Source organism: Pinus tabuliformis, chromosome 8, assembly GCF_031772625.1.
Source record: "Pinus tabuliformis cultivar Carrire ecotype Pingquan chromosome 8, CPIR1, whole genome shotgun sequence".
Classification (NCBI taxonomy): Eukaryota; Viridiplantae; Streptophyta; class Pinopsida; order Pinales; family Pinaceae; genus Pinus; species Pinus tabuliformis.
The window spans coordinates 182,641,132-182,654,821 of NC_142294.1; the positions used below are offsets into that span (position 1 = coordinate 182,641,132).

At 37.0% G+C, this 13,690-nt stretch overlaps 1 protein-coding gene across 1 annotated transcript; it reads right to left on the minus strand.

Annotated features, from left to right (window-relative positions):
• Positions 1 to 6,889: 6,889 nt before the first annotated feature.
• Positions 6,890 to 8,407, minus strand: LOC149234729 (uncharacterized). Its single transcript, XM_089368356.1, has 3 exons — positions 8,020 to 8,407; positions 7,850 to 7,899; positions 6,890 to 7,240 (listed from the first exon to the last, which is right to left on the minus strand). Exons 1-3 carry the CDS (start codon positions 8,405 to 8,407, stop codon positions 6,890 to 6,892), a joined length of 789 nt encoding a protein of 262 aa, XP_089224482.1.
• Positions 8,408 to 13,690: the final 5,283 nt, after the last annotated feature.

The window sequence follows — 13,690 nt, forward strand, 5'->3', positions numbered from 1 at the left end:
TCATTATATATATATATAATTACAAAACGTTCATTTTTTGTTTGTTTTAGTAGGTAAGCACCCACAGGGGATTTGAACTAGTGACCTATCGCAAGGAGTGCCTTAACAATGCACCCATTCACCGTCAATCCAAAGCCCCGTGGGCTACAAAACATTCATTTATTGATATCGATTTTATTATATTTAGTTTTCGTATATCATTATAAAAATAGTTTATTGCGTTTTTTCAAAAAGATTATGAAAATCCCAAATGATCAACGTGTTGATATGCGAAACATGCCAACAGGAACGTCCAAAAAAGTGTATAGGAATATGGTCAAATAAATGGACATAATTGCATCACAAGAGGGGTCATCTCAACAACGTGCTTCAAATGGATGTAATCCTAATTGACTTTGTACATTAAAAAAAGAAATAATAATATTAATATTAATTAATTAATTAATTAATTGCATTAAATATTGATTTTAAAGTATTTTCTTGCAGAAAATAAAACAAGATGTAACTCATTCAGCACATAAAACAAGATGACAAGGCAGAAAATGGTTGATTTCAAAGTTTGTGAGTAATTGTAAATATTTCCTTATAACAATTCAAGGTTTCATTTTTGTATCTTTTAAATTGTTTTACAACAACCATCCTTGAATGTATTCAAATATGTTCTAGCATACAAAGAAGAGCCATCGAAAGAGTTGATTGACATTAGGTTAAATAAGGGTTGTGAGTATATGTTGGCATATCAAAAAGTAATTCTCGATTTTGTAAGTATCTATGTTCTTTTACTTCTTTGAGTTTATACTTAATAAAACAAAAAATTATTTTATATTAAATCTATGATTTATAATGGGGTTTAAAACATGCAAATAACAAAGTATGAAACTACGTCAGCAGAATACTTATTGCAACAAGGCATGAGACTTGGTTTTCAAACCATGTGCACATTTTATGAGTCACTTCTTGTTATAATGCATTGTTATTCGATTTACATTGATGTAAATTATTTATTTCAATTTTCATTATTCTCACCAATGTAGATACACTCATTGCACTTTATTTTTATGTTTGTAGATGGAACAAGATCAAGAAGACGAAAACAATCGATGTAATCAACAAAACATTCCTCGAAATAACCTAAGTCATGGAAGTAGCTCGAGCACTGACAATAGTTCCAATGAAGAATGATGATCTATTTGGATATCAATGCAACTTGTTGTATTTTTTGAAATAATTGGTTGTGAAAATCAGGCATTTTGTTTAATGTAATGGACATAGTGTCGCAATTGAAAGACAAGGAATTACCAATAACAACCACTTTGTACGACAAAGAGCCTCTTATTGATATATAATAAAATACATTATTCCATTGTGTTATCCAATGTCACTCTGAAATGTTACACCACTCATTAAATATATGGATGATAAAATATTATAATGAAGAGGCGAAATATGATAATACAACAAATTAATCAAAGCATCATATACAAATGCATTAATCAAATTTTAATTTATATGAACTATTATAATATATATGTCTATTTTTCGATAAATAACAAGTTTAAAAAATTACAATAATTGCACTGCCACAGATCGATGTTTCCAAAAAAGAGAAAATCTCATTCAAAAAATCGATGTGTTTATAACATAAAAGCACACTAGTGCGTTGTTTTATATAAAATCACAATGAATACATCTTTTTGCGTGATCGGTGCCTTTTCAGAAAACGACAACATCAAGGCTTTTATTTCTTCAAGCATTGGTACTGTTTGAGATAAACACCCCTATGCATTGTAATTCTCAACACACCAGTGCTTTCATACAACTAATAGCCTGGTACTACAAAATATTATTTTCAATCCGGTGCATTGCGAAAACAAATAGCACCGATACTTTTGTATAACTAACTCACCGAGGCATTTTTCCAAATGATACACATCGACGTTGCAAGTTAAAACAATGCACTGATACAACAATTTATTTTGCGTGCCCCGTTGTTGTTCCTTACAAGAGCGCCCCAAGGCTATTTGATATAATAGCACCGGTGCGGTATATATTACGCACCGGTTTTCTTTGTGTTATCCCCAACAATGTCCCAGGCTGATGAGGAAATCGACGAAGGTAACTACAGGCCAAGCTTTTGGTTCGGTAGTTAGCCCTACCAAACTAGAGAGGGCTCTCTCTATGGAATCACAGTCAAGAGATGACTGGATGATAAAGGGTTTTAGGATGGATAGCTAAGCTCAGATAGGTTTTGAAAATTTTAGGGTTTTGTTGTTGGATAAGGGAGAAAAACCAAGTAGTTATGGCAGAGGGAGCTAGGTCTAGGTTTTGAGAATCGGATTTGGAGAGATGCAATGGGGCAAGGTAGGCATACACTTTAGCACTTTAGGGTTATCGATGTGTATGTGGGAGATAGATATGGTTTCTAAACGAGCATGAATTTCATGAATTCGTTTATACCAGAAGAAAACTGAACAATAATGTGAAATCTTCTCCAAAATAGAGCATTATATGAATGAAAAATGTTTATTATCTTAGGAAACAAGCACATGAAACATGGAAATGGAAATGAAAGATACAATACATTTAGACTTATGATCACATAAGAAAAAACACTACTAAAACACATACCACAGGAATCCCACTACAATAGCTGCAAACTATGTCTTTTGATTTCCAAAATGTCAAATATAGGCTACAGTGGTTCTCTCCTCAAATGTCCAACCCCTAGAAAATGATTCCCTTCCATATTATATAGGAAAATACAACATATGACATCTCATCAGGTCGAAAATTCTATTCAAGGCTCATCATAACTGGCTTTGATGAATCCTCACTGAAAACTAGGATAGTTGAGACAATTTTCACAATTTAGGCTAAAATTTAAGAGAGCATATCTCCTCATTAATTACAATTTTCCTCATAAAGTGAGGCAAAAACCAACTAAGAAACCTAAAGTAAAATTAATAGATCATAAAATATCAAATTTTCCATCATTCATTACTCAAGAGGTTACCAGACCAGATGGGTCGCACTAGAACCAAAAGGGTCACACCAGTCGCACCAGCATGCACCAAAACAGGAAATTTTGCAGAAGGGTCGCACCTGTTTGAAGCCATTTTTAGGTATCTTCCCCAAGTCAAAATGGAAATCTGAAAGAACGGTAAACTAGATTTTTCTGTGTAGTTTCTAGATCATATTTAAGTTTGGAAAATGACCCATGGAAAGGCCTACAAAAAATAATTCTCCCAACCTGACTCGGAAGCACCATGCCAGTCCAGATTTAGTGGGAGAGAGGTGAAAAAGGTGAGGTTTTTTGAGTTTCTGATCAAAATGGGAATCCTTCATGCAAAACTAGGATTAGATTTGGCATGTTATCATCATAATGCATCCATCCATGTAGAAAAAACCTCATTTGGATGTCCAGGGAAAAAGGGTCGCGCCTCAACGCGACGCTTCTGTGTGCCTTTTCCTGCAAAATTTCAAAAAATTCCAAATTTCTCCAAAACTTTCAAAATTTGTTCCTTGGCTGTTATGGAAGATAGGCTAAACATTCTTGGATGTTTTAGCCACCAATTTCACTCTCTTACCCCTTTTTCTTGATTCCCTTTGCTTGTCCTGGACCTCTTTCAGTTTTGCTTTCAGTCTCTTGATTCTGATTTGTGCAATCTGATTCCTTGTTTGATAGTGATGGGCCATGTGCCTCAGCATATGATTGTCCCTGTTAGCTCTATCAAGAAGCTTCTCCAGATGGTCATTTACTTTGTTGAGCCAATATTCCCTGTCTTCATTGATCTCCATAGCTATTCTGTCTTCAAGACTCAAATCCTCATTCAATAGGTTTTGGTCTTTTTCCTTCTGCAATTTTCCTTTGAGACCCTTTGTCCTAGGCCTCTTCCTCCCAACCTGCCTCTCTTGTTCATCTTGCTCATCATGCCCCAACATTGCTTTACCTTTGGACTCTTGCATACTAGTTTTAAACAAATCTTTTTCTAGAAGCAGCTGCTTTGCCTTCAGCTGCTCATTTTCTTGCTCAAGGAAGGAAATGACGAATTTGGCTCTTGCCACATTGTCCAAAAGCTCCATGATCTGAGAATCCTTCTCTCTGATAACTAGTTTCAGGTTTTGATGATCATCTTGGGACTCCAAGTCCACTATCTGTATGTCATGATGGATAGCCTCCTCATCCTACAAATGTAATCCCTGTTGTGCTGATGTAGAAGGCTTGGCCCCTTCCACAATCTGTGGAGCAAACACAAGCTTGTTCCCTCTTTGATATGTCTTGGTTACCTTAGGTCTAAGTGCCTCTGAAACCTTTTCCTGCTTGCTTGTTGAACCATGCTTCATAGACCTTGTGAACCTAGGCCCTGATGATGTTCTTTTGCTAGGAGAAATAGTGGGACTAATGACAGGAGCAATCTTTAATTTATCCAAAAAGGTTTCCCAAGTGATTTGCTTGACTGAGAGTTGATGCATAACCACAATCTTGATCAGGCTATGGTGAAACAAATTTGTGATATGAGGTTGTCCCCTGGTGTGAATTTTTTCAGTCATCTTCACCACACTCTTAGACAAAAAATTGCACAAATTAAGTGTTCTTGTAGAGGTGAAATGCATAAGTAACCTAACATGATACCTATATAATCTAGACAAGCTACCTTCACATGTAAAATACTCCATGATAATCTTCATTAGAGGGGCATACTTGTTAAGCAGATGTCTAAAAGGAAAAACATGTTTGGAGATCTCTCTGACATTAGGTTTTAAGAACATCTTATAATCATCAAGGGACAATTCCATGCCTTTGAAACAGGTGTCACCATGTGGCTAAGGAAATAATACCTACTGAGACACTAAACTGAATACCTTCTATGACAGCTTTATCTATGTTGAAATTTTGGGCAAAGATGCTTGTCAAAGGGACATGGGAACCAAACTCTGCAACCTACTCACAAAACTTCATACAACCAACATTTCTGAAACATTTATGGGAAAATGGAGAAGCATTGATTTCTCTCAGGTTGGATGGCTCAAACCTTGAATGATGTCCTCCCTTGTGCACTTTCTTTTCACTCTCTTGTTCACTCTCCATTAAATTTGTTGAATGGTAAAACACTAGCCAAATGATGTTGATAAAACTGAAGTGGAAGTTTTCTCAAGGTGAAAATGTAGTGGGAGGCTAGGGTTTGATGAAATCAATGGCAAATGAGTGGTGGAATGATAGGAGATTTTAAATTTAGGGTTTTCTGGATGATAGATGATAGTGGTAAATCAGTAGAAGCTAGGTTTATTCACCAAGAATTTGCTGGAGAGAACCCTGAGAAACAATCAATTCACATTGAGAAAAATCTTTGAAAGGATGGTGTAGATGCCCACTTACTATTTGCAGAAGCTTTAAGAGTCCTTGAATGATCTTTGGAGGTTTGAAGAAGTCGAAAATCTCCTTAAAAACAAGAAGAAATCCCTGTGGGTCGCTTTGGCTCAGAAAGGTCGCACTTCCCTTAAAAGAGTCGCACTTCTGGACAAAAGGGTCGCACTCCACTCAGAAAGGTTGCAATCTACATAGAAAGGTCACGCTGCTCCACAAAATGGTTGCAATTCAGTTCAGAAGGGTCACATCTTTGCACAGAAGGGTCACATTTTACTAGGAATACAACAAAAACCCTCAATTTTCACCAAGTTTTCCTCCTGCACGATAATAACTGAGATATGCTTGGAAATTTGAAAGTGAAAATGAGTTAGAAAGTAACTCCTCTTATCCTTTTAAACTCAAATTGGGACCCTTGACACTTTATGATTTTTGATATTTGAAACTTGGTCACTTTATGGCCTTTTTAAGACATTAAACCTTTTTGGAAGTCTGAATGCAACCTTTGAAACTTAGAACCTTTAAGTAGTTATTACATATGAAAACATAAAATTACACTTGATATCAAATTTATTAAAGAAACTTGCTTATTAGCACTCCTTTGCCAGATTTTTATGCATGAAATGAGAGTTTGGTGATTATGAAACCCTAATGACCTAATGGAGGAACTAAGCGGAATGAAGACCATGGTGACATGATGATATGTTCAATGATAACACATCCAACTAAGTGATGGTAGTGACCGAACATGGAAATCTTGAAGGAGTGGAAATAATCCTAGACACAATAACCAATGACCAAAGTTTTTGCATGGAAGACCTAGTGAAATGACAAAAACTTGACCTTAAACCCTAATGGACATTCTGAAGAGAAAATTTGATCATTGGTGGAAGGAAAAACTAACTGACACTAACATTGGCTCCAGTTGGGGATGGAAGCTCCATAGGAGGTGTCAAGAACACCGTAGACCTAGTAGCCTTATTCATTGGGCATGGAGTCAAAATGCAAAACCTAACTTGAATATGAAAACTGACTGACTGACTTTTACAAAGCAAACAGAAACTTTAAACCAACAATTGATCAAGAAGTCTTATGGCCTTCTCCTCGGGCTTCAAACTCCTAAAATAGCCACTGCAAACTCTGACATGAAATGTAAACTGGTATATACAATGATCATGAAAATTTCCAGAAATTTTTCAGATGTAGTAGTGCTTGAGAAGCCTACCATTGATTTCTCCTCCCGAATAACTTTGGCCATCCATCTCTTCCAACACATAAGCATTCTTCCCCCTGAAGGTTGAGATTCTATAGGGTCCCTTCCATAGGTTTTCAAATTTGTCGTGTTTTCCCTTCTCTTCGTTCTGTGCATCCCAACGAAGAACCACATCACCCATGTTGAAGTTGTCTTCTTTGGTCTTGCAGTCATAAATATTTTTAATCCTTTCCTGAAGTTTGGAAGTATTCTGAAATAATTCTTCCCTAGTTTGTTGTAAATGGATCATTTGACTTATCCTTCGTTGCACATCATTCAGTTTGCTGCTCACTTCCTACAGAAGTTTCATGACAAGGGACAACAAGGGATGAAGGAAAAACAGTATCAACCCCATACACCAACTGAAAAGGAGACATGCCTATGGATTTTTTAGTACTAACTTTGTCTGCCCATAAAGCATTAATGAGCTTTTTGTGCCAGTTCTTTTTATTGACCTCTAGAACTTTCTTAATGATGTTGATCAAAGATTTGTTGGAGGATTCAGCCAACTCATTCCCTTGTGGGTAATAAGTGGTAGAATGCCCAAACGCAATATGGTATTTTTCACAAAACTCCACCATCTTCTTGGACTTGAAAGCAGCAATATTGTCAGTGATTATTTTCTACAGGCAACCAAATCTAGACAAGATATTAGTTTCAATAAACTAAATGACAACAGAATCAGTAGCTTGCCTAGTTGGAATTGCTTCAATCCATTTCGTAAAGTAGTCTGTGGCTGTCAAGATCCACTTGTGTTGTGCAGACGACGAAGGATGTATTTCTCCAACAAAATCAAAACCCCACTGCTGAAATGGAGCCGAGACCAAAACTGGTTGCAAAGGCAATGGCAAAAGTTTTCTTTTCCCTTGAAAAATATGGCACTCATGGCAGCTCATTATTGTTCTGTATACATCTGCAAAAAGAGTAGGCCAATAAAACCCAACCCTCAAGATTTTGTTGGTTGTGGTTTTCCAAAAGAGGTGGCCACCACAATCTCCTTTGTGGAAATCAGTCATCACATCCTTAGCTTCATTTTCAACAAGACAATTCAACAATACACCACCCGGATCTTTCCAAAACAAAACACCGTCAAGAACACAATATTTTGAAGCCTTCAGTTTTAAGGATCTAATTTTACCTTTGGGCACTTTCGGTGGAGGATTTAAATGTTGCAATACATAAACTATGTCGGAGTACCATGGAGATGAAGTGAACATATCTGACACTTGTACCTGTGAATCTTTTGCTTCTTCTTCGGAAAGGGCAACGATCAGATTGATATCTAACGCATGCAAATTAGATTCAGCCATGAGTTTGGCCAAAATCTGTCCCTTAATGAGCTTTGTTGGCTTTATTTCTAGATCATATTCTAACATTATTGCTATCCATTTTCCTCTCCAACCTTCTGGATCAGTTTGTGTAAGGACTTCCTTTACTGTTGTTGTTGGAACATAAGCTATAGTATGAGAATGCAGAATATATACTCGGAAGTCTTTAAGCACTTTTACCAAAGCCAAAGCCTGCTTCTCAATAATGTTGTATTTTAGTGTTGCATCCCTTATTGTCCGACTGAAAAATGCTATGGGTTGTTCATTTTTCTGATCCTTCTTTTGCATCAAGACTGTTGCTAAAGTATGTTCCGAGGCGAATGAAAATATGATAAAATCTAAAGTATAGTCGGGACTGATTAAAGTAGGAGCAGTAGATAATGAAAATTTGACTGTATTGAAAGACTTTTTGGCATTTTCAGACCATCTTACCTCGCTGTCCTTTTTCAGCATGTCTGTCATCTCTCTCAAATGCTCAGCGAGGTTGGGGATGAATCTCCTTAAAAAGTTAATTTTCCCATTGAATGACTGAATTTCTTTCTTGTTCCTCGAAAAATCTAACTGTTGAATAGATTCAACTCTTGCAGGGTCAATCCGGATGCCATCCTTGGAAATGATGTGGCCCAACAACTTACCTTCCTCCATGGAGAAAATACTCTTTTTAGGATTCAGCGAAATGCCAAATTTTATGCATCTCTGAAAGACAATTCTTAGATGATGTAAATGTTCGTCATCAAATTTAGAAAAAACTGTGAGATCATCTAAGTAAATGACTAGAAAAACATCCTTTTCGTTGGCGAAAGCAATGTCCATGGCCCACTGAAATTTTTCTCCTGCATTCTTTAATCCAAACGACATTTTGGCATACATAAATGTACCCCATGGTGTTGTGAAGGTTGTTTTCAGCTGATCATCCTTGTGCACTAAAATCTGATTGTAGCCCGAGTATCCATCAAGCAATGACATTCTAGAAGATCCAACTACCCTTTGTAGGATATGGTCCATCTTTGGCAGGGGATAGTTGTCCTTTAAGGACACTTTGTTCAGATTTCTGAAATCAATACAAAGGTGGATCTCCCCGGTCTTCTTTCTCACCGGCACAAGATTTGACATCCATTCAGAAAATCGAATAGGAACTATAATACCAGATTTGTAAAGCCTATTTACCTCTTTTTCGATGGATGGCAACAACTTAGGATTAATCCTCCTTAGCTTCTGGCAAAATGGCTTTTGATCAGGCTTGACTAGTATAGTGTGTTGAATGATGTTTTTATCATACTCCTTCAAATATGAATAGTCCCAAGCAAATACATCAGAAAAATTCTGTCAACAAAGCAACATACTTACTTTTGATCTCAGGAGACAGAGACCTTGATAATTTGACCATCTTGGGCTTATTTGTTGTGCCAATGTTTACATCCTCAACACCTGTTTCTGTAGGGACCATGGTGGGCTTTCTAGCAACATCATCTCGATCAAATAACTCTTCCAAAGGTACAAGACCTCGTGGAATGTTATTGTCCTTCAACTCCCAAATTTCAACCTCTGTTGCTTCAATTTCCTGATCATCTTCATCGCATGTATCATCAATATGGGAATTCAGAAATTCATCCTCCATCTGCAAAAAGTTGTTGATCTGTTTGTCATCCCAAAACACCTGCCAATATCTCAGATTGTCAGGGATAGCTGGGCGATGTTTGACATGAATTGAATACTTCTTACCTGAATGGGTAGGAATCTTAACCATACTTGTTGCAGTAGCAAGAGAATCAGCCATCATATTCTGAGTTCTAGGGATCAAAGATAAAGTATACTCTAAAAAAGTTTTGAGAATGTCAAGGACAACATTTCTATAAGCTCGCATCCTTGGATGCTTGGCCTAGTACTCCCCTTTTACCTATTTAATTATTAACTCAGAGTCGCCATAAACTGAAATTCTCTTCGCTCCCAGTTTTTTCAGAATTTTAAGGCCAACAATCAGTGCTTCGTACTCCGCCTCATTATTCGAACAATCAAAAGCCAATTTATAAGAACTTAATCTTACATTTCGAGGAATTTTACATGACTGATGCAAGGGGCCGTGAATCCACATGCCGATTCCAACTCCTTCCTTCCCCAATGCACCATCAAACTCCATGGTCCAAAGACCTTCTTCCTCATCAGGAAACAGAATTTTAGAGGACTGATCTTTCTGATTTTCTGGAGGATGACTTACTCTCTCAACAATCTAAGTTTCTGGCACTGATTCAACAATCTCTTCAGATGAAATTTCCGGTTGCAAACTTTTAGTATCATTTTCCTGTTTTTTTGCAATCAAATCTTCCTGTACACTACTTATGACATCTGAAACTTCTGAAATCTGAACAATTTGACTATCATCATCAACTGAATTCAAATCACTATACAAAATGAAAGACTCTAGATCGGTATGTACAACATGGATAGGGTGATTATTTGGTCTTTCTTTGATACTAATCATGGATTTCTTCTTATTCTCCCGGTATAGTTTTTCGAGTTGCCCAAATACCGGTATAGTAGCATATGAAAAAACAAGTTGCCCACCCCCCCCACCCGCAAGACCATGAAAGCAACATGCCAAACCGTGGAGGTATTTCAACGACCACTACATCCATCAATACATTTTTGGTCGGGATTTGATCGAGGGACACTACTAGATCTTTCATAAGGCCAAGGCATTTGATTCTCCCTAAATCAAAGGAATACAAATCATGGTAAGGTCGAGTAATATCTAATCCTAGTTTGTCTATAATAGCTTTTGGCATCAGGTTATGTGAGGCGTCAGAATCTAGTATGCCATTATGGAGTATAAACTCATGGAGTTTCAAAGTAAGATAGAAAGGAGGAACTTCATTATCCTCAAGACTTCCCTCTACAGCTGGACCAAATAAAATTGCAGGCTCATCATCAGCAACATTGACAATATCTGACATTTGATCTACTTTCAACATCTTAGCAATCTGGAATTTGTACTTTTCATTATGAACTAGTTCAGTTAGAGGAATTGAAACTTTTAAAGTGGAAATTTCATTCTCTAAGCTAAACAAATTGGATTGTTTGTCTACCTCTTTTGTTGTAGTGTACTTCCTTTCAGGCTGTCCTTTGGCTTGATATTCCTTTTTCTGAATTTTAGTTTGAACCTCCTTGTCCTTCCTCGCATTGCTAGTAGAAGCTTCATTATTTTTATCCCGACTTAGAATGACAATTTCTTTTTCTCTGTTTTGATTTGCAGGAGTTGCTTCTTTATCTGGTGCATCTTTCTAAACATTTTGCCTTTTCTGATGTAATGTGACAGGGACATTTCTACTCCTCAAGTTGTATTGTTTCTGCAAATGATTGAGCGCATTATGATATCCCCTTTGATAATCTGCGGTCTGCATTGCCCATGAATCATCATTGGCAAGGACAAGTTGTTGATCACATGGTGTTATTAATTCCCAAGAAAACTGATCTTCCTTAGTCAAAAAGGTAAGTTATTCATATTCTCCAAAGAAATGATCAACCTCGGCAATTTCTTATTCATCATCTTCCGGGCCTTATGTGTAGTTTTGTTAAAATGGTGTTTTGATCTGTCCTTGAGGATCCTGATTTTTCTGTTCTTTCTGCTTATTTCAGAACTGTGATTGTTGCTAGCCCCTATAGTTTGCATTCATTATAGAAGGCTCCGCTTGTCTATCAACAATAGTAATTATGTCCATCATCCTTTCCATTGTTTTAATCAAAGTGTCAAGCTTTACCTCGGAAGAAGAACAGGACTCTTCCTTAATAATAACTTTCTTCTCAGGTTCCTCTGATTTGATTTTGGACTTTTTGATAAGCAAATTGCCTTCCACACTTACAGCATTGCATTGCATCTCTTCCAAGGTTGCAGGATCTCTCTCCCTAAGCTGATATGCCATGTCTGGATCGAAGGCATCAAGATAGTGGAGGAGGGCTAAACCAGGGGGAGGTTTGATGTCATTAGGAATGGAATTATAAACCAGATTGAACCGTGTTGTAAACTCCTGCACTGACTCATTTGGGTTTCTTTTCATAGCATTGTACTCAGCCAAAATCTGTAATGGATTTTTCTTCTCCTGCCACCGGGCCAAGAATAACTCTATCAACCATTGGGAACTATTGATGGAATTGGCTGCCAAGCTGCGAAACCATTTCTTCACATCTCCGGAAAAAATCTGAGCTATGATTCTCATCTTTGCATCCTCCTCATCAACCTCTTCAAGGTCAATGAAATCTATCAGTTTGTCAACATGTTGCTGAGTTGTAATCTCTGATGTTCCATCAAACAGAGGGAGTCTTTGACCATAGTTCTGAGGTAGAGCAGCAAGTTGACCAGGTAATATTAAAGGAGCAAATCATGCCATGACTATTGGAGGAAGATGTACTACAATATGTTGTGTAGGTATTACAATAGGCTGTGTTGATGGAGATGATGGCACTAGCGGAGATAGTGGTAAACTAACAACGATAGATGATGTAGCTAATGTGTTTAGAGATGAAGTAGAAGATGAAGCAGTAGCCAGGTTTTCAAGTTGATATTGAATGTAAGCTTTCTCGGTAGTGATTTGAAGTTGGTCTACTAAGATTTGGATTTTATCAAAATTGAACCACAACTCGTGATCAGTTTCGGAAAAGAGGGATTTAGCAGAAGGAAGGTAGGAGTCAAACCTAATAGGATCAAAAACCACTTTCGAAAGGGAAGACTCAGATTTAGATTGAAACAAAGATTGCTCAAACTGAATATCAAAACAAATATCTTCAATAGTCAATACTTGAGCGGGTAGACATGTAGTTTTTCTTAATTTTCTAGGTTCACTTTCAGGAATGGGAGTTTTGGGTTTTTTAAGTAACTTCTCTGGATCATCAACAATAGTAGGTGGATTTGGGTCAGGATTTGACCTCATGTATCTTTTAGGAGCCAGATTTTTTACACCTTGAACTTGATGAGATTACTTAAATCAACCTTCCTTTGGATACTGGAATCTGTCACCCACAGAACCAGTCTTAAAAGCACTAATAGAACTAACCCCAGGAATGATATAACAGTTGTTTCCCAGCATCGGCGCCAAAATGTTAACCCCCACAATGTCCCAGGCTTATGAGGAAATCGACGGAGGTAACCACAGACCAAGCTTTTGGTTTGGTAACTAGTCCTACCAAACTAGAGAGGGCTCTCTCTATGGAATCACAATCAAGAGATGACTGGATGATAAAGGGCTTTAGGCTAGATAGCTAAGCTCAAGTAGGTTTTGAAAAATTTAGGGTTTTGTTGATAAATAACCAATTTTAAAAATTACAATAATTGCACTGTCACAGGTCAATGTTTCCAAAAAAGAGAAAATCTCATTAAAAAATCCAGCTGATCTATAACATAAAAATGCATCGGTGTGTTATTTTATATAAAAGCACCGTGACAACATCTTTTTGCATGACCAGTGCCTTTTTGAAAAACAACAACACTATGCCTTTTATTTCTTCAAGCACCAATATTGTTTGAGATTAACGCCCCAGGTGCATTGCAATTCTCAATGCACTAGTGCTTTCGTAGAACTAACAACTCAATGCTACAAAATATTATTTCCAACCCGGTGCATTATGAGAACAAACAACGTTGATACTTTTGTATAACTAATGCATCGCAACGTTTGTAAAAACGATACACATTGATGCTACCAGTTTAAAAAAGCGCATTCATACAACAAATATTTTTTGCGTGCTCTGGTGTCA

Excerpts from the sequence above, each read along its gene's own strand:
- LOC149234729 (XM_089368356.1), bottom strand. The coding sequence starts at position 8,407 with ATGACAGACATGCTGAAAAAGGACAGCGAGGTAAGATGGTCTGAAAAT. Across the intron at positions 7,900-8,019 it reads TACACAAACTGATCCAGAAG|ATATCAATCTGATCGTTGCC; the intron begins GTTGGAGAGGAA and ends TGCATGCGTTAG. Across the intron at positions 7,241-7,849 it reads AAGAAGCAAAAGATTCACAG|AAAATAATCACTGACAATAT; the intron begins GTACAAGTGTCA and ends GGTTGCCTGTAG.